General features: G+C 40.2%; 1 protein-coding gene across 2 annotated transcripts in view; it reads left to right on the top strand.

Annotated features, from left to right (window-relative positions):
• Positions 1 to 7672: 7672 nt before the first annotated feature.
• zgc:158766 (uncharacterized protein LOC100009641 homolog) overlaps positions 7673 to 21708 on the top strand; it is a 26336-nt gene continuing 12300 nt past the window's right edge. For both annotated transcript variants that reach the window (XM_040031074.1, XM_040031073.1), the window contains exons 1-6: positions 7673 to 7966; positions 12846 to 13043; positions 13957 to 15190; positions 19657 to 19860; positions 20590 to 20713; positions 21135 to 21228. In XM_040031074.1, the coding sequence (XP_039887008.1) occupies positions 7898 to 7966; positions 12846 to 13043; positions 13957 to 15190; positions 19657 to 19860; positions 20590 to 20713; positions 21135 to 21228 (1923 nt within the window). In that variant the 5' untranslated portion in view covers positions 7673 to 7897. The remainder of the gene's footprint in view (positions 7967 to 12845; positions 13044 to 13956; positions 15191 to 19656; positions 19861 to 20589; positions 20714 to 21134; positions 21229 to 21708) is intronic.

Genomic DNA, 21708 nt, shown 5'->3' with positions numbered 1-21708 from the left:
GCCCTGAGTTTATGTAAGACAGGCGCTCTCAATTGCAAAAGGGGAAAAATGCAACGAAAACAAAACAAACATCCTTTTAATGAGCATGAAAGTTACAGTTTGTTTGTTTTTTACCTCTTTTTCCATTATTTTATAGTAAATAAGTCCAAAACAGCTAATTATTGTTGTCTAAATGACAGTGGTCGTATATATTTGCCCAGAATACTATTGCCCTACATATTTTATGTACCAATTAGCATGGAGTTTACTTACAGCCTAATCTGTATATTAATCTGTACAGTAGAATAATATCCGGTTAAATGTACCAAAAATAAATAAATGAGGCAATTAATTTAGAGAGTGCAATAGAATTTGATATTTCTACTTTATTTGCTTTTACATTTGTTTACCTTTTATTCTAAATTATCATCCATGTAATATATAGTATTTTACTCTTACTGTGCATTCAAAGCATTTTGCACTACAAACCAGTTTTTAATAATGTAATATAATTATAATAATGACATGTGTGCAAACCAGATACAGGATGTTCAGATGGGTTTAAGAAAGTATGAAACCTGACATTGTCCTTGAGGAGTTCCTCAATGACAAAGCTCCTCTTCCTGATAAGTCCTATCCTCAAGAGATGAGTATAATTAGAGCTATGGAAACAGGAAACACCTCTCCCTCCCTATCATTCTCTCTCCCCCCGTCACTACCCCCTTGTCCCTCTCCTTGTCTTCCTCTCTCTTCCTCTGTCTCATTCTCTCGTTTCTTATGTGCATTTACTTGTACAAATTATCAGGTGCACAGTCAACATTCAGTGTATCCATAATGAGTCTTGTGATGGTTATCACTGTGTCTTACATCTTTTGAATTACTGGAAATGAGGCTGTGGCTTCTGTCTTAATTATTTTCTGCCTAAAAACCAATTAACGAGCTGCAGAGTCTGACTTTGGCTGGCCTTCGTCCAGGTTTGTTTTAAAGACTCACACTTGTTTTCATTTTCAAAGGACAGATGTTTTAATGATGTTACTGAAATATTCCCATGACTGACTAAAAAATGCCCATTTATTTTAACCATCTGCCAAAAATCCCAGACGTGTTTAAGTTGCAGTGATATGAAACTAGGAAGGAAGTTGTCACCACCCAGCGGCAAATGACGAACTATTTCTGGTTGTTATTTACTTGTCATGCTGTGGGAAACATAACAAATATGAGAGGTAAGTAGACATTTTTATTGTAGTCATATGCTGTCACATACCAAGTGGTAGTTCATAGACTGTGAGTATATCACCAAAAAGTCGTAAAAAAAATAGCATATTAACATATTTATTGATCTATCTATCTATCGATCGATCGATAGATAGATATACATATATAAAGGAGTCAATAAATATGTTAATATGCTATTACGCATACATAATAATATTAAAATACCAGTGATGGAGTATTATTTTCAGTAGATTATGTAAGTGCCTCATTTCTTTGACAATTTCCAGACATTTCTGCCGTAATCCTGGTGACACAGTTTATATGTTAGGCCTCATTGATAACAAAAAGAAATGCAAAAACAAACATACAGGAAAAAAGTACATTTAGGGAAATAGATAAATAGATATAAAGATATAAATTCAAATTCAAAACATGGGAAATTTATATAGAAGGTTTTCCTGTATAGAGGTTTTCATTATTGTTTAAAGGAGTGTTAGCGACACATTAAGAAAAAAATCAAGTCAAAATGTTGTCATTTCAAGTCAATCTACTGCCACGGCTGCTAGAGACAACACTTTATTTATTTACTTATTTACTTTGGCAGTTTTGGGCCTCCATACAGATGGACTGGACTCCTAGTGATTTAGTTGTGGCGAATATTTTTCACTCCCTATTTGCAGGTTTTCTAAGGGAAGTGGTAGCACGGCCTCTAATTTTTGCGTCTTCCTCCAAAGATTAAAGACTCTGTGGAGACCAGGTGTAGAGTTCAGACCAAAGATTAGACATTCGTCATACTTGCCTTCTTCTAAGAGCACATAAACTATCTTGACGTATATCTTGCACTACACAAAGGGTACATATAAAGGGTATAGATTCAGTTTATAGAGTAAAGAAGCTACTTTTGAGACTGCATTAGCTCTTAACCCAGTTCCATCAGCCTAGCCTCTCGCTCAGGCTAGGCAGCACTTTTTATTGAATCAGGGGAGTGGCTTCCACCTTTTTCCTTCCTGGTGTGGAATGCACACCTGGAGGTGTTTGCTGAGTGGCTCAAGTAATCCATATAACAATGCAGGCTGACATCTGTTGCCATCAAAAGGACTGGAGGCAGTTTGCACTCTGGCTGCATTATCTCTTTAGATCAGCAGGTCGGCAGTGCTGTTGATCTCTTCATTGGGACATTCACCTTTAACCCTTTATTTTAAACACTTTAGATTAGAGGTTTCCCGGGGTTTACATATGATCAGAGCCTTTTAAGTGGGTGAGAGATGTGACAAAAGGAGTGTCTGATTTAAGGAAACGTACACAATAATATCACAAAAACAAAAATTAAAAGTATGGCATGAAAGACGGGCATCGGAAAGCACAGGTAGAGTATACTTATCTAGACGTTGTTAACATGCCAGACCAGTTCCTGTGCGTTCCCCTCACAGTGTACACACAGGAGGGAGATGGGTGCAGATAAAACGAATGGGTTACGCCCCGCTGAGGAATTGGGATGCCTGGGAGAGGGGGTGGGGGGTGGTGGGGGGTGGAGCTGGGAAACTCTGCCTGGCTAATCTTAATATTGTGATTCTCTTCAGCCAACAAAACCGTGCATTTGATGTAACATGTCAGGTTCCTCTGGGACTTGGGGGCTGGTCCTCACCTCTGGTTAGACAGCCAGCTGCCAGCTCCTCAGAGTCCACAGAGCCAGAAACACCCACATGTGTTGTTGGACTTTAAGGGCAGAGAGCAAAAGAAGGTAAGTCCTGGTTTTTGTGGTGGATTTTTAGCATTAGGATTCAGTCTTGGGTTTACGAGTATATTTGTGTTTGTAAGTATTGACTGCTGTCCAATCTCTAAGGCATAGGATGCAATTTCTTCAAAAGACAAGTTAAATAAGTTAAAGTTTGTCATTGTTATTCCTCAACCAGTATTCTAGATAGAGGACAGGCAGTTAATGGTGATTAATTCTATATTTAATGTTTCATATTAAATCTTTTTGACTCCATCAGTGGCACTAATTAGTTCATGTTGTCTTACTTGCAAACAGAGACAAACAGAAAGTCAGTGAAATCAGTAGGCAGTATGGATTTTATTTAGTCAATGTACTGTTTAAACTCTTGTAGCATTGTATACGCTGCAATAGTTTAAACAGTACATTGACAAATAAAGAATCTCAATCTTAATGTCAAGTTGTTGAGGGAAGTCTTTGTTTTCTTGGTCTACCAGACTAACAAGTAGCTGTGATTTAACAACAGGGATTACTTTATGTACCATTATTGCTTGCCGTACTGTATTTATTGTCCTCGGTACATTCAGTCTGGCTTAGTCTGTCTGCCTTGGCTCCTTGATGGTTTGAACTGTGGGAGCTGCTGCTGTAACTCGACCTTGCCTCCTCCAGCCACCTGTGCTCGCATGCTCAGGGAAAACACTGGCTTTTGTGTTGGAGTGAGACGTCCGCACAGCAGGGGGCTAAGGTACATTAGGGGGCTATGACAGGTGGCATACTCTCTTAATGTTTACTCTCTGTAAAGAGCACGAATATGGTGGGGATGTCGGCGCAACAGCTGCACCACACTGCCTTAAAGGTGGCGGTAAATCTTGATCCTAACTACGACATCAGCGGAATACAGCATTTATACAGGAGGTCTGAGGTTTTTAATGGGCATTTAAGATGCATGCTGACTTTGGTCTCGGTCTACATGCACTCTGGCATGGCAGAGGAAGCTGGGGGTTGGCCTGGCAGTGTGACTGTTTGTATAGCTATGTGCATTTGTATACAGAGGTAGTCAATCTGAAATGTTCAGCAGCCCAGTTGAGTCTATCTGCGAGAAGGGGAACGATTCAGGTCAGAGTTCCCGGGAACTGGAACAGTTTGAGAAAGGAGCGAAGGGGGCAATAGCTCAGGGTCTGTGAGGCTGGATGGTGATGTGATGTGAGTTCTCAAGGTTGTGTGAGGCGGACAGACGGAGAGTGATGACTCATTCACTTTGTCCTCTACATTTCCTGAATTCAAAAGCAGATCTGTAAGTATGAAACTTAATACAAAATGCTGTTGTGTTTCTGGATTGTTTTTGTGTAACACTGAGACTTTTGCTGCAAGCAAGGGCTTTGGGCTAACAGTAACACACTAAGGCTGAGGCTGCAAAGACCAATCGATCAGCCAGTTGACTGGAAGGAGCTGATACGAACGTCGACTTTATAATAAAAATGTTCAGTTATGACAGAAGATTTACTGCTTTTCTTAAATAATCTTAAATTGTTGTGGAATGAATAAACAAGATATTAGCAGATATCAAATCACTGCTATTTGGCATTTTGAGAAGTTTAATAAACTCTGAGCTGTTTCAAAGATCTGCATTATTTTAAACTGATGCTGTGCGTTATGCTGTTGTAAAGATGTGTTGCCACAGTTGTTGCCGTCCTGACTTTATGAGGATGGAAAAAGGGTGAAGTTTTAAGATTTCATGACAGCTGTTGGTGGCCTGTGTGGTTTTGGTATGAAGTGAGGTAGGACCAAGGTGTCACATTCCACAGTTTGGTGTGTGTGTGTGTGTGTGTGTGTGTGTCTCTGTGTGTGCGATTTCATTACAATGACCGCTCGTCTATCAGCAACAGGGCATGCACTTGAGTTACTTTTGACTTTTGCCTTATGTCGAGCGTTTGCGTGTGCACTTTGCCTGTGTGTGTTTATGCTCATCTAATGCAGAGCCATGAAAATATTTCAATCTTTATCCAAACATCTTCTGCGTTCACCCTCCCCTTAAATCTGTCTTCTGTTTTCATCTTTTCAAAAACTGTAAGATATGATGATGAAAAATGATGAAACTCCAGCTCTTGTGTCATCTGACTAATTTGCTCCCTTGATAGGTTTATCTGATTGCGTACCAACCCCTGGGACTGACCATATCTGCCTTTTCAGATCACATAAATGTAGTTTACCAGAAGCCTGCGTAAATAAGGCTATTTTAAAACCTGATGGTTGCCCACGGAAAAACAACAGGAAAAGTTTTATTTATGTAGTTGTGCAAACATGCACTACTGACTCGAACTTAACTGCTATCTTGATGTGAATCAAAACACTGTACATACAGGGAAATAGAGCTCACAGATGGATGTGCTGTTGTCTTTAGAACAAGGTCATCAGCACTGTGGAATAAATCACCCTGCATGTAAATATACATTTTGGCTGTAGAGTGCATTTTATTTATTGTTTATAGCAGTGCAGCAGGGCTGCATTGATGTCTCTTTTTGTGGCCACAGATGAGACATTTGTCCACAATCCCAAAAAGGATATGTATGAATGCAGAATGTAGACAGATGAAGTCTTCTCTATCGCATAATAAAAGACCTATAAAACTGTATGTATAAAAGCTAGATTCCAGGTCTCAAAAATGAAGCGAGTGGAAAGGTGCATTAAACATGTATTATTCTCAAGGTCCAGCAGGGGGAGACTCTCAAAAAGGGCTGCAAAAAGACATCCTATTGCGCTGAAGTCTATGAAAAAGGATGCTATGTTTCACTTTATTTATGACCTCTGCACACAGTTTCATGACAAATTTATAGTGTCACTCACTATTTTCAAATCTTAATGAGCGCAACCTGATATTCATTTCCCTTTTTTCTTAGACCTTCTTAACCACGTATCCAAATCAGCATCCTGAGCTCGGGGGCTGGAGCTTATTCCAGCTCATTTTGTAAACAGTATCCCTATGTAGAGTAAAAATACAACAAAGCAGGATGAGGTGCGTGTAGTAGAAATACTACTATAAAGTGTCTGTATGCAGCCTGTTTTATATTGTGTGAATCCCTGTATTTGTACACCATGAAAATTCTGATCTGCTGGAGCCATAAAAAGATTAGAGCTGCTGACTACTCCACTGCCAGTTTTATAAAAAGAAATTAAACCAAATTTAATGTCACTCAGTGCTGAAAATCTAATAAACATGTTTTAGAGACACAAACACAGTGGACACCTGCCAAGGCAGCTCTGAATTTACTTGAATTTACTACTTTCGTAGCTAAACAATGTTTCTTTTTTGTAAACATGTAGTGTGTGTATATATATATATATATGTGTATATATAAACTTGACCTACTTTGTTGCCTATGTGAAGCAACTTTAACTCAATGGGATAACTATGAATTAAAAAGAAGGAAAACGACAAAAGTGGAGAGACATAAAAGAAGAAAATCTGTACTCTGACCTACTGAAACCAGCCCAGTGGAAAGGCAAGGCAGCAGAAATTATAGGTTAAGTCCAAGCACACACACTCCGAGTAGGAGAGAGAGGAGTGTGTATTTGCAGAGTGCATATGTGAGGTATGTCTTCTTCTGCTTACACAGAAGATTATACAGTAGCTATAAGACTAAGACTAAATGTAGACCGAGTGCATAACAGTATCTGCTCTCTTTGTTTCATTTCCCAGAAATGCACTACACCAAAGTATAAATGTCTCGTAGTATCAGTGTCAACATGAGAGTAACCATGTGTGTGTGTGTGTTTGAGTGTGCCCACACTGAGTGCAAGACTCCAGTCAGTCAGTGTGTGTCTTTTTGTGCCTCTCAGGTCATTGTGATGTCTGCCTTTAATGACATCTGATGAGACTCCAGCGCCTCTCTCTCTAAAAATAAAGCAAACTCAATTACCTGTCGTCACTACCTTCCCTGTTTGCACAGACTGACCTAATGTGATCTTTTTCACACAGAGTGTGTATTCTTACAGAGCATGTCGTTCCTCCGAACAAGGACTTCCTGTGTTTAGGAAAAACTGGGAAGGAGCTACCATTCACAGCTAGCAAACATGTCATTTTGTTGCATTCCTCCTGTAAAAATATGCTCACCTCTGATGCTTGTGTGTCAAAGAGAGGGATATTTTGCAGTGCTTGTCACAATTCCTCATTATGGAATCAGGTAAAACCTATTTTAATAATTCAAAACATTTTTAGAGTCATTATAAAGAAGTTATATCTGGCTTCTGTAGCAGGAGGATGTCTCCATATGTCATTGGTTTGTGAGTCAGTTAAAGGATAGGGCAGTCCCCTGACAATATTTAAGAGGAATGCCATTGTAATGAGTGACCTGAGCCAACCAATCCTGTGCTGATGTCTTCCTTTCTTTTTTCTTTTGAAAAGCAGCAGAATAAGCTGAAACCCTAGTCCATTTGTATTGTCAGGACAAAGAGAGACCATTGTGGGCAAGAGGGGTAGAGGGGAGCTGGTGGAGGTAGGGGTGTAGAGGGTCAGGGAGGGCAGAGAGGAGTTAGTCAACGTCTGATGCCTGCTGGGTGGAGTGCTGGGGCTCACGGCAGTCGGGGTGTGCGGGTCAGGTAGTGTGTACGTGTCTTTTTTCTTTTTTTTCCCCGTCTTTTTTTTTTATGAATGATGAGCTTGAAGTTGCAGGAGTGTGCATTTGTCCAGCTGGATGGAGCTTCATTAGAAAAGCAAGCAGCAGGGCGGGGGAGGTTATGTTGGAGGAAGGGAGGGTGAGTGACGGGGAAGCCAGCGCACTGCCTCGCTCACGCTCTGAAGTTTAGTCTACTCCAGCTACAGACACCACAGCATAGAGAAAAGGAGAGAGACAGGGGAGAGAAATGGTGCCGGACCCACTGATACCACAGCAATGACTTACTACACTCACAGTGTGGATTACAAAAGTCTTTCACCTGGAGTTTGGAGACACGTGATTTATTGAATTTTGGAATTGTTTCTCTGGTGGCTAAATGCTTCCTTTGGGCAAAATGCACTCCAGAGCAAAATCACGGAGCTGTGACAACTACCTGTGTATAAAGGTACGAGCTTGAAATGTGTTTAATTACAGGATTTCGGTGACTCTCTGGAAGTTTTTGCACATGCTTGAACTTTGTTTTGCCTTTTTTTTTCAGCCACTTTATTGCGTGTGTGTTTCTGTATTATGGCGGTAGATGTTTTTGATGTCACTGTTCAGAGATGGCTGATATTTTGACTTGTCGCTGTGTAGTCAAAACACAGCAGGAAGCTTTTCATGCATGCATTGTGTTAGAAGAAAAGGGAGGACCACACGAACGATGATCGGGATTATGTTATTGCTCGATATGCACATATATCCAGCGGCTCATTTCTCCTTTAAGGGAATATAACATGGACTTGTTTGTTTGTAGCGCTCTCTTCACTTTAAAGGGTGATGAATTCCTTTTGCACGGCCTGTCTGTATCATTACTTTTGTTGTGCAGTTGTAAAAGATGAGCGTTTTAGATTTATTTCTTCACTAGTTATAGATCGTGTGCGTGTTGATGATGATTAGAAATTAGAAACGTGGACTTTTATCTGTAGGGGAAAAGGAGAAAGCAAGATATGATAAACAGACTATTATTTCTGGGAGTCACTGAGATACACAAGTTTGTATCCTCTCTGATATCTTTATCAACCTCCCACTTATAATGGAATGCACCCACTCTATATTTACCCTGCAGAGGTATCAACAGACTTTGTCAGGCTCCTTTGTCTCTGTTGTCACTACTTATCACTGCCCTGATTGGCTGAAGGACCTCCATTCACTATTTTGTCTTCATTAATGAGTTTTATTGAATTGAACATAATATTTAAATGTGTGAGATTCAGTGTTTCATACACACTGGCAGAGGCAGAACAACAAGCCTGTCGGTGCTGTTTACATCCTGAAGCAAAGTCATTAGTCGCTTTCTGGTGGTATAAAGTGAGTCTTTTCCATAAACACTGTGGGAATATGTGAAAATTACTCTTTAATCCATCAGTAGTGGTAGTTTTTGTCGGTCTTATTAAATTTTTTTTAAAAATAAATCAAAATAATACGACTTCCTGACCCAGATTAAAAAATATGTTGAATGTAATCTGACAGAAACACCCCTACTTTCTTTACTGTAAAAGTAGTACTTTTGGCTGTGGGTATGTGGGTGGTCCAGTTTATCGCCTCACCTCTCACACCTATCTGTGTTCATCACACAATCCTTTTGTCTCGCCGGGTTATCTGCTAAGATAACAACGCTACAATTTACAGCAACAGCTAATCTTCTTACGGACCACAGCATTAGTATGATTATGCTTTTATTTCTCAAAGCGTGTGCTGTGTCTTGTACACAGAGAGTGTGGCGTTTGTGTGTACAGTTTGATGTGTAATTACATGTCTTAAGCTCCTCGTTAAGGGCCGTATTTCAAACTAACAGCGATCTCAAGTAACCTCATTGACTTTGTTATGGCTCCTTGACATAATCAGAAACTGTGGCTTTTAAATGTATTCAGAGTACAGCGTGCACCTTTTGTCTGACCACACATCCCAGCATCTCTCCTCTTACTGTCATTCTCTCATGAGATAGGATTTCTATTGGTACAGATCAAAAGCTGAAACTTACTGCGGGAGGTCTCACTAGACTCTTTTGTTGGCATCCTGGCACCTGGCAGCGGGGCAGGTCTGAGCAACCTGTGGCCTTTGTCGTCCCGCTGCCTTTGAGGCTGTTAGCAGGTTGGTTAGCGAGCAGCCTCTGTGGGGGCTCCAGGGCTCTCCTGTTACACTCCCCTGGTGGCTTCATGCTCCACTGGAGTCCTGGCAGGCAGCGTCTTTTGTATCCCTGACCCACTAAATGTGTCAGTGACCACCTCGTGTTTGCTTCTGTGTCTCTCACTTTTTCTTTTGGTTTTGATACACTTCTTTCCTTATTTGCCCGACTTTTCAGTCTTGACACATGATTTCATTAAGCGTTGCAATAGAGGAATCACCAACTAATCAAGCATTTCACCACCATCCGTATATCTTTAACTTTATAAAAAAGGAAGGGGGTTAACAAAACAGAAAAGGTCAAACATAACCAGGATCAATCCTCTGGGTTTGCTTTTTTCATCAAGAGACAAAACCCTTTAATGTTTAACCATCCCATTTGCTCTGATTACCTTTTTGACAGCTTGTTTACTGATGGCACAGACAAAAGTGTCCCACCTTGAGCTTTAAAGCCATTAATTACCACCTCAGTCTGCCATCAAACAAGCAGCCCATTAGAAAGATCAGGCATCAGAGAGGTTGGGACTTCCCAATTTGCTCTTGTCCTGCCTGAAGCTCTGAAGTTAGACATACACAGCTATATACACTGCATTCCTGTGTGGCTCAGAGCGGATGGGAGGCTCAGCGCTGGTGGTTAAATTTGGTCACTCTGCTGAGACGTGCAAATATATCTCGTGCTAGACAGGTGACACTTAATGAAAAGCTTCCATTTTTTTCATGCCAGTGGGAAGTTCTGTGTCTCTTACCATAGGTAGGATTTTATTTACATGTGTCACTACTCTGCGTGTAAAACAATGGATTACCCATCTGTTGTTATTTTTAGTGCGGGTTTTTTGTATCCATACTGTAGCACTGGATTACATAGACAGCCACTCCTGCGCAACACGATGTCTAGCCTTTGAATTGTAATGTTGGCTAATTGTTCTTCAAAACACTGCGCCTGTCACTACCCTTGTTTTTCTGCCTTAGGAACCTGAATTGAAACTTGCTGGTGTGTCCGAACTATGCGGCCGAGGCTTTCCTCCCATTGTTAGCTCTCCTCCAATAAAACTCCATGTTACTCCTCTCCTCCTGAGCGCAACAGTGACTAATGCCCAGAAACGTTTTTGTCTCACTAAAGCAAGCTGACTGCTAATGGAAGTGGGTGTTTTGTTTCAGGCCACCGACACTGTACTGCACATACCACTTAGAGAGGCGGAGTGCACAATGAGCGCCTTGTAGTAGAGTCGTGGCATGTGTACGAATGCGCTCAACTGTACTCACTCTCCTCTAATTGATGGTGCTGCACTGCTTAGATCAACAAGACAGATCCTACAAAGGGTGAAACATGGGCTGTCTGACCACCAAAACTCAATAGAGGAAAGGCGATCTCTTGATTTGTTGGCAGCTTCTATTTACATGCAAATGTCGCATAGAGATTCAACTGAAAGTAGCAAAATGCATCGAGGAGCTGCATATTAAAGCCCTGTGTTGGTCAACATCTTGCAAAGTGGTAACACTTTATTATACAGCCCCCTACAGAGGGTGGAATTCGCCTGTAACTAACTGGAATTTCAATGTATTTTACTTGTAATTACAGTGTAGTTATATACTTACAGCTAGGTACTTTAGAATAAAGGCGTGAAAAGGCAGGGCTTTGCAGGAAGAAAGAATTATACTATAACTAAATTGTGTCATTAGAAATTGTGTTAGTAAATTTAAATTAATGTATAAGCAATTTTACATCATTCATGAGTAATTTTAAGAGTAATTTCTTTCTTTTTTTTACATCTTTTTTTAATATCATCATTTAATATTTATTATGTCAATGTGCATGATGGATTTTATACGATTCAATTTCCCCACTTTATAGGGTCAATTCTTTGCTGTTCAATTTTGATTGAATTAATTCTAATTATATATTTCTATTTATTTATTCGAGTCTTTGTTCCATCATATAAATGCATTTTTGTTTTAATTTACTCATTTTGAAAGTTATATTTGAACAGTGATTGTAAAAGGAGAAAAAAAGAGTAAACTTAAGTAAATAAATTTACTTTACTGTATATACACAGGTCTATAATTTGTTTCTTTTAAGTTTAAAAGGGAGAACGATACTTATAATATTTATATTGTTAAAAAAAACATAAATTTTATATATAAATGTGTACCTACCTTTAAATATTTGTTGGTAAACATTTCAAATAAGTTCATACAGGAATATTATACCCTTAGTCGTGGGCTGTATTATAAAGTGTCACCCAAAGTTGTTATATGTGAGACATTTCCTGACATTGCTATTTATCTGTGCGCTTATCATGAGAGACAGATGTCTCTATTCCACGGCTGTGTTCCATTCAGGAAGGACACATAGTGGGGTGATGTTTGGCCTTGGCACCGACAGAACAGAGGAAGGTCATAGCTTGAACCATGACTCTGGCTACTACTACAGGTCATCCTCATTCAGATCTGTTGTAATCCCAAATATCCTGTCATCATCAGTCAAACTGTGTTGGACATGCAGTTTGGGGGACCAATGGCGGTGGCCCGGGTCATGTAGGGGTCAAATCATACTATGTGGCAACAGGGATGCTGTTGGAAGGTCATGTTCCACCGTCCTGATCGCAACTGGAGTCCAGTTTGGACTTTCCAGTTTGCCTGTTTGTGTTAGCTGAAGGTGACGTCATGGTAACCAGGTGTTTCCCCTCTGCCGGGATGCCTGATATTCCCTGTCATGTTCAAACTTCCTGACAGTCTGGCTAAATGGGATCCTGCATGCATATGTTTATCTAGTTATATATTTGTATACTGTGCACAGATAGCTTTTATTTGATTGTCGTTGCATGCATTGCGTTTCAAGGAATTCGTTACAAGCTGTCTGGACTAGGAGTTGCTAACCTGTGACTCCAAGAAACATCTTACTATGAAATATTTGTCTCTTCTCCTTTTCTTGTAAAATCCAGGAAACTTCAAAAATCTGAAAACTCCTTTACACAGCACTGAGGCACAAAATTGTCAGACTGTTGCTTTTATTCAATTCTTGCTTTTACAACTGGAAAAGGAAAAATTGGCAATTCATTAAAAGAAAAATCTCAAAATCTCCATGTCAAAAAGACTGGAAGCCACTTATTTAGACTCACATCTGCTTATATGTTAATGTACCCGTCTCTTGTTTTTCTCAGGACGCTGAGTCTTTGGACAACTGTATCCAGAGCACTTTGTCTGCCCTGTACCGTCCCTTCAGTGCCACTGCTGTCACCGTCCTCTGGCAGCTGTTCAGCGTGGTCGAGAGGCAATATCGTGGAGACGGACTCCGCTGCCTCATCGACTTCTTGCTTCCTGCCAAGAGGATTCTACAGATCATACAGAAAGAAACCTGTGTGAGTGCTTGATAGTAATGGTATCTGAGGTTAAATTGAGGAAACCAAGAATGTCTGTGTTTGGAAGAGAAGATGGATAGAAATATAGAGAGAGGACATGGGGATTTAAGAAAAGAAACCAAAACTATCTCACTGTCTGGAAAGAGATAAACAACTAGAAGTTAAACTGTGAACAGTTCTGCTGAGTGTGAATATTTTTCCTGAGTGGGAAAAGTGAGACTGAAACAGAGTTGATTATTGTTCCGGAAACAGGCAACAAGCTGAAAAGCAGCCATCATTCTCTGAATAGCGAAACACAGGGAAACTGTGGAGTGCTTGAGAGGGAGCCATGGACTCTAGGGTCCAGCATGAAATTCAATATTCTCTCTCAAAAGCTTTGATTGCTGTGGGTTAGGGCCCTATCACCAAAGCACTGAAACTTTATTCCTCTGCATTCATCTCTCTGGTGATTACACTGTGACGATAGCCACAGAGCAATAGTTTCATCTAAGCCTAGCCCCTGAGAACAGCTTGCTGTGCATGAGAGTCTTTGTAATGTAGGCAATATGAGAGGCTTCGGAGGAAGATCACATCCTCAGCCTTTGCCATGACATTCATAAGAGATGAAAAAAGCCAACCCTTGAGCACCGTGTTTTTGCTCTTAGGGTTTCATGCTGTCACAACACGGATTTGTGTTGTGGTTGCTGTGAAAACGGGCCTGATCAGACAGGTTTTCGTCTTTAGCTGACAGTGATTCACTCAGTGAGCCCCATGAAAACACCTTGCCTCTCCATTACAGCTAAACATGTGTTTAAATACTGCTTTGCAGATGTCAGTTGAAATCATCCAAGTCGTACCACAGCTGAGGCATGACTCACATATATGATAACAATGTTTTACGGGAGTACTGACTGACTTCTCTTTCTCTTCACAGGTAAAGTTCAGAGGCTTGCTCTTTTATCATGAGGGATGGCCTCTTTGCATCCATGAGAAAGTTGTCCTGCAGCTTGCACCTCTGCATAAAGTCAGATTAAAGCAAGGAGATTTCTACCTACAAATTGTTCCTTTAGGACGCAAGGCTGCCAAGCTAGTGATAAAATGTTTGTCGATCAGTGGGCAGGCCATTGCAGAAATCCCTATTTCAGAGAGCATGTACGGCAGCATCTTCACAGCTGAGTTCTTACAGAATGTAACACGTGACCGAAACCTGCATCCGCTACAGAACTGTCTGCTTACCACTGGTACGGCTGTGTTCAGGACACCGTGGAAGAACGTGGTCAACCCGCTCTTTGTCAGCAACACAGCAGACGCTATAATGCAAGCGCACTGCAGCCGAGGTGGTTTCCGTGCCCATCTCAGCACTTGCAGCACCAGCGGATCTACGGGGACTCTGGACAGCCATCGCAGCTCCAGAGAGTCCCTGCACTCTCAGGGAGCTGACTCCATTTTCTCTGAGCCCAACTCCCCGAACAGAAACCGCATGGACTCTAGCAGTGAGAGCCATAGCACCAGCACAGCTGACAATGCTATACCCAAGATTAAAATAAAAAGTCTCACTGGGGAGTGTGGTACAGGAAAGGGCGGTGAGGACAGCAGTGCAAGAGAGGGAGGACTGGGGTCCAAGATGCTCTCTTTCAGCACAGACCTCAGTAACCCAGGCCCTCGGCGCCGTCTCCACAGAGACTCTGCAACTTTTGAGACCAGGAGACTTTTCAGAAAATCTTACATGGAAGCACTACAGAATCCCATGACCCTTGGGTCGAGCTCTGAATCCATCTTGGAGGAGAGCTCAGAGCATAGTGCTACCCTAAGAGAGAGAACTGTGACACCGGGTAACAGTCCCGACACGCAGACCTCCTCCAGAGAACATTCATCGCGGAGGTTAGGTAGCCGGGGATGGCTCAGCAGTGATGACTCCAGACCCAGCACACCTTTACTTTACTTACAGAGAGGTTTGCGGAGTGCTGAGAGACGAGCAGAAAGGCGCTCCAAGTCACTGGAGAGGACTAACAAAGCAGGCCAGGTTAAAGGCCACCGGGAACGATCTTCTTCCGGAGGATCAGCCGGAATTTCACCCAAAAAACTAAACTATACTTTTCGTTTCGGAAAGCTGGATGTGGAGGCCATAATTCCTGGAATTGAGAGGAGAAACAGCAAGGATGAGTCGGGTAGGTCCTGATGTTAAACCTCGGTGCACAAAAATTACAGTTAAAGTCATAAATGTTGGTCATTTTTTTGCACCAATACATAAAGAACATTTGCTTATAAATGTTTTTTTATGCTTTTCAAGTAAATTTCAAGTGCAGTATTTGAAATGTAGTCATTATATATAATCACGATTATGATCAGTAATGTCATGAACACAGCAAACCTAGCAATTAATTGATCCTAGCCAAATGCAAAGACACAGGAGCCAGTTGGTGGCTCACGTCCTGAAAATCCTATTATGGCAAAATTGCTGCAATTCATTTAGCGGGTACTTAAGAAATTTCTCAAGAAACAGGAATGAACGAACCAAATGGCTAAAATACCTATTTACACCTGATAAACATACATAAATATCAGGAGCATTAATTAAACTCAATTTATACTGTAAGGTGACCATACAGTATCCTTGAGAAAACCCAACAAACAAGCTACGTCCACCCCCACTATCAGCACAGGACTTTGTAACAGTAAGAAGAAAAAACTCCTTTTTAACAAAAAATAAAAAAACTTCCAGCAGAACTAAGCTCGGGGAGGGGCAGCCATCTGCTGCAACCAGTTGGGGGATGAGAGGAAAGAGAAAAGAAAAAGAAGAACATAAGGAGACAGGACAAAACATACTAAGAAAAGCGCCTCACACAGAGTGCTTCAACAGTTTGAGTCTATAGTAGAATAACAAAGAGATGGTTCAGGGTCACCTGATCCAGCCCTAACTATAAGCTTTATCAAAAAGGAAAGTATTGATAACGTAGAGAGGGGGTGTCTGTCTCTCAAATTTAAACTCGGCACTGAAGGGTCTGCCTCCAATTCTACTTTTAGAAACTCTTAAGAAGTACAAGTCTGAGAGTGAAGTAAGAGTGCAGTCTTTAAGATATGGTGCTGCCTGATCATTCAAGACCTCATATATCAGGAGAAGGATTTTAAATACAGGGAGTCGATGAAAATAGACTAATATTGGAGAAATATGCTCTCTTTCTCATCTTTTTAGTACTCTTACTGCAATGTTCCAGATAAACTGAATGCTTTTAGGGAACTTTTAGAACTACCTGATAAGAATGAATTATAATTATCAGCCTAGAAGTAATGAATGAGACAGGATGTTTCTAATTTTGCAAATGTTGTGCAGATAAAAGCAGGCAGTCCTACATATTTGTTTTAAAATAGTAAATAAGGTGTTAATAGAGGCCAAGGTTATGCCATCCAGAGTAAGCTGGGCACTGTGCTTCTAAGATTTTTAGGACCAAATGTAACAAGAAAGAAAATTACATACAGGCTGGTATGTCTTTATGACATGCCAGTAGTTTAACTAATTGATTTGTATCATCTAGTTTCATCTGGGCTGCAAGTATATGTTGCCTAAGGGAAGCACGTGTAATGTAAAAAGTAGTGGTCCCAGCACAGAACTCTGTGGAACTCCATAAATACATTTCACACATGAAAAACCAGTGCGTTTACCTGTACAAAGAGGAGTCTATCTAATATGGAGTCTATGATTCCTTTAATATTAGTGTCTTCTAATATCCGCAGGAAAACCTTGTGATCAGCAGTATCAAATGCTGTTCTAACAAGACAAGAAGACAGACGTGTCTACCATCAGAGTCTATAAGAAGGTCATTTGTAACATCATTAGCATTATCTGGATTATTTTGTAAACAATCTCTATGACACAAGAAGTCCAGAGAGTGGGACTTTTTGCTTATTTATTACTACACTAAGGATGTATTGTAGTTGCATATTTTCCTTCATTACTGTGAACACTGACACTTTAAATTGTGTTAACCCCAGGCTTGTGGTGGTGCTGTAGTACATATTCACTAATAAAATCGTAAAAGTAATTTATTTGTACTTTTTAAAAGACGCAATTAAAAAGTGTTTCACAGTCAGGATAAAATCCACACCAAGTGTAGCCTAAAAATCCTGACATACATGCAAGCATAAGTTCATACATGTATGTACCTACCTGAATGGGCAAGGCCTTGCCATGCAGGCAAGTACGTGCATGGTAATTATGTGCATGCAGGTAAGTACGCTGTGATTAATAAAACTTTAAAATGAATTCTAAGTTTAAGTGGAAGCAAGTGGTGGAAGGAAAGAAACAGTGTTGATATGTCATCGCTAGCTGCTTTTTTTGTTTGTTAACGAGGAGGATGGGCTGGGTAGAATTCCACATAAAGATATGTGAGGGAGACAGCGTGTAGTAAAAAGTCCAAGTTATTGACTGACAATACAGGTTTGTTTGTTTAGTTTTGTTTAGTTTTGGGGTTTGTTTGGTTTTTATCAATTTTTCTTAGTTGAAAGAAGCAGTATAAGTTTAGAGACTCAAATGCTGGTCAAAAATAGTATAGACCATTACTAGTATAACAAATGGTGATTTAATCTGTGATAAATCTCAGGGAAATGCCTCTGTACTAGAAAACTGCACAGGCATTTTCAAAAATCTGACAGAATCTGAAACATCTTCAGTTTTAACAGGTTTGGTTTACCGATGGTTAAATCATCATGTCACTAATCAAATAATACACCCTGAGGTTATGAAAACCTCTTAATAGCTAGATGGTGGTTTTGCAATAACAGCCTGCAGCAGGACTGGTTATAACAGTTCATTAGATGACTACAGTTGGAGTCTGAGTGCTCATAACTCTCAGCTACTTCGTTCCGATTGGTGACAGATAACCTTTCACAGCCCACTCTGTGTGTTTTTTGGCATGTTGAGGGAACAGGTACAGCCCAACCCTGGAAAGAGCACTTTAGTCCCAATCCTGTGTTTTCTTTACTGCTGTCAGTCTGTTTTGTTTTCTGTTGGTGCGTTCTGGGTAGCTCAGGAAAACAGTGATGTGAGAGTACCACCTAGGGAATCATGTTGTTTTTAGAGCTTCTTCCGTGAATTGAAATGTGAGGTTAAAAAAGGCAGTTTTGTTCATTCTCTAGTACTTAACATCGGGCAGTGCCAGACATTAGCTGTGAGTAGTTGTGTTTTTTTTTAAAAAGTGGTTTTAATTATGTTGAAAAAACAGCACTGGGCAAAAATACAGTATATAAATCAGATTTTTCAGAGATTACTTCAGAGGGATTGAATTTCAGCTTTTGGCAAGCAGGTTTTTCCAGCAACATTATAGAAAGTCGTGTAAATTCTGTAAAAACTGGCATCCTATAGTGAGATGAGCCTTATCAGGAATGGGGGCTGCAGCAATCCCAGATGGGTTGCTCGTTTACACAAGTTTAACTTGTGAACAAATCAGCTGCTGGGGATGTTTTTGGAAAACAAACTTTTATAAATTGAGCCTTTATCTTTTAACTATAAAAACCCGAAAGCTCGCTGACTCATACAAGTCTGAAAAACAAAGACTCTATGATTGATTAAATTACTTGTGATATGAGCCAACAAATATCCTGATTCTTATATGTGATCACTAAGTGATAATAACCAGTGCTTGTTTAGTCTTTGATGACTTAAAAAAGTGTCAAACACAGAAGATAGAAAGCAGACTGTGTCACAGGACAATACACAGGAAGCTTTAGCCTACTTTTGTCACTTCCTCTCAAAACAAAGCATTTTAGGAAACCTGCAGCAAACACAAGCGTGGTCACACAGTCGCACAGGAAATGCACTAATTCTCTGAAGACAATAGAGGCTGAGCTGGGAGGGCTTATTATCACAGAACAGAGCAGGACAATACTCAAACTGCTTATACAGACAACACATCACAGATAGATAACTGCAAATTTATTATAGACATAACACTGAGTTTGTGTAGAGTTTTAGGCTCTGTTAATAGTTGGAGTACTTTTTAAAAACCTTTTTTTAAGCTAAAATGGCATATATACTGTCCAAAAACCACAAAAATCCAATTAGTTATCATGTAGAACAAAGAAAAGCAGCAAATTGTCACATCACACATGATAAAATCAGTGTTTTCAGGGATTTTAGCTTCTGGACCACTATTTTCTGTTGATTAATTCTAATTATGTACCGTGCATGCTCATCTGTCCATTTCATCCCAGTTGTTGGCCAAGACACCATGAAGTATCCTGTAGGATGTAGAGATACTGGATTGGATATTAGAATGCAGGTTTGCAGCCTCAGGTTCAGGTCTGTAAACTGTGGTATCAATTAAAAATTCCAGGAGCACAATTCTTGTAAAAAGAGCCTTGAGCTATGTAGAAGTGAATAGGAGGAGGTGCAGGTATGAGAGTCTGCCTGTGACTCAGCCTGACTAAACACCTGGACTCTGTGATGACTCAGGTGAACTCACTAATTGAGTGCACTTAGCTGGCCACTAATAAACACACTTTCATGAGGTATCACCGCTAGGAAAGAGAGTACAGAAGTGAAAGGAAGCTTCAAATTTCTATTGATTGCACTGTGCTGTTGATTGCTTGCTTAATAAACATCAGACTAGTGCTCAGATTTTTTTATTTGTCTTTACAGGACAGCGTAACGACAGCCTGAACAGTGAAAGCAGGCGGCACAGAGCTAGTGGAGAAGAGTCACACAGTCCCAAAGCTGCAAATGGGACAACAATCAGAGTGGCCTCGGTACAAAGCTCCTCATGTGACTATAATTTAACCTTCCCCAAACTGGTGTCAGAGGTCAATCAGGAGCTGCTCACATCAGCGGCTGTGATCCTGCCAGGTAAAGGACAGCTGATTCAGACCCATCAGCCTGTACTGAAATTATTTTTTCCATCCATCCATCCATTTTCTCATAAATCCTGAACCATGAAATAATTCCCGGAACATTCAGCTTTTTTTGAAATTGCAGTATTTATTGAACTTTCTAACTAATTAAGAAAAAAATGAATATCAATTTCCATATATGAGTTTTAACCTTGATCGTATTTGCTCATTTTTATCACATTTCTGATTTCCAACATTTCTGCGCATCTTAAAAATGTGCACTTTATTTATGTTTTTTGGTGAAAATTATGATGTAATGTCTCAAAAATTAATAAAAAAAAATGATGAAAGATATTTCACTTCTTTTCAATTCTGAAATCATTCAAAAATAAAATAACACATAGCATTACTTGCCTAAGTGGAAAATCCCCCCCCCCCCAAAAAAAAGCGAAGGTAATGGACCGAAACTTTTCTATTGATGCTAAAAAAGCAACAGCAATAGAAACTGAAACATCTACTAAATTATCTATCTAAGGGAGGCCTAGACAAAACCATTAAAAATGTGTGTTCTTATTATGTGAGTGATATTTCTCCTTGTTTTTTATCTAATTGGCATTTCCAAAACTTTTTTGCTCTAAAAAACAGTAGTTTGTCATATCACTATGAAGCTTGAGCAGTTATATTTTTGGTGTGGGAAGAAAGTAGAGCTAAGTTCTGACCCCCATCTCTGCTTTCTCTCTACCAGGGACCAGAGACCGTAGTGGGAGAGCAGTGGTGCAGGTGTGCACAAGAGCTCCATTGTGGGCAAGTGAGACCTGCACCGTCCACGATCTGACGTGCTTACTTAGCTACTACTACTCAACTCTGCGGTAAGTCATGCATGCAGTATGCCGGTTTATTTTGTCTGGGTTAAAAATGACTTCTACACCTATCATTAACTTCTAAGGTGAACTCGGTCCCATCCAAGCTAGTGTTTTTAACACTTTTCCAGTTTTCTTTCCATTCCAGCTTTTATTTGGAGCTATAGAACAAAGAAGTCTTTCCATTAAGTATAGTTGAACATATTTTTTCATCCCTTATTAGATCTCTTATCAGACAACACAATGTGTTTGCTTTAAGGTCAACATCCATCCCCCCAAAATTGCTTAGAAAGTCTGAAACTTAACTTTAAGTGTCACTTCATCATCACAAAAATCTGTGTTCGTGTACAAATTTGTACAAAATATTGTATCACATCATGCCATCATGTGTTTGACAGATGCTACAATAACTGTAATGCTTTGGTTTTAGGAAAGAAAGGCGTGATCAAGGTATAACTGTTGTAATAGACTGCAGAAGGCAGCAGCCTGTTCCAGCTCTGTTGTCATCGCTGTCTGAGTTTCAGGTGAGCCCACACTGGAAAACATGTAATTACCCTCCAACACACCCGGAGAGTTTTCAGGCCCTCTGCTGCCTCCTGCACTGTAATGTTATGAGTCTCTCTGTCAGAGATAAAATACTGCCTCATTCCTTACACATTTCCTTTTGTTCTGCCTCTCTGTCTCTGGCATAGTGCGGTTTTTCTTTTTAAGAGGCACACCTTAAACTTGTAGTGTGTGCACTTCCAAGACATTTTTCTGAAAAAGGCTGGCCTCAGGGCTTTCGCAGAGGAGCCTGTCCTTGCTTGTCTGCTTTTAACCACACGCTGGGAGCAGGCTGGCTGCAGCTGACTCGCAGGAGAGATATCATACTCTGATAATACATTTCTTCCTGATGTAAAGGTGATAATGCTGTAAACCTTGACACAAACATCCGAAGTCACTTTGAACGCACAGTACTTAGCTGTTCATAGCATAAGAACTATATGTTGTATTATAATCTATGT

The sequence above is a fragment of the Simochromis diagramma genome, unplaced genomic scaffold (assembly GCF_900408965.1).
Source record: "Simochromis diagramma unplaced genomic scaffold, fSimDia1.1 OVJJ01000361.1, whole genome shotgun sequence".
Taxonomy (NCBI): domain Eukaryota; kingdom Metazoa; phylum Chordata; class Actinopteri; order Cichliformes; family Cichlidae; genus Simochromis; species Simochromis diagramma.
The sequence above is the reverse complement of the archived record's forward strand: the minus strand, read 5'-3'. Positions and strand labels throughout refer to the sequence as shown.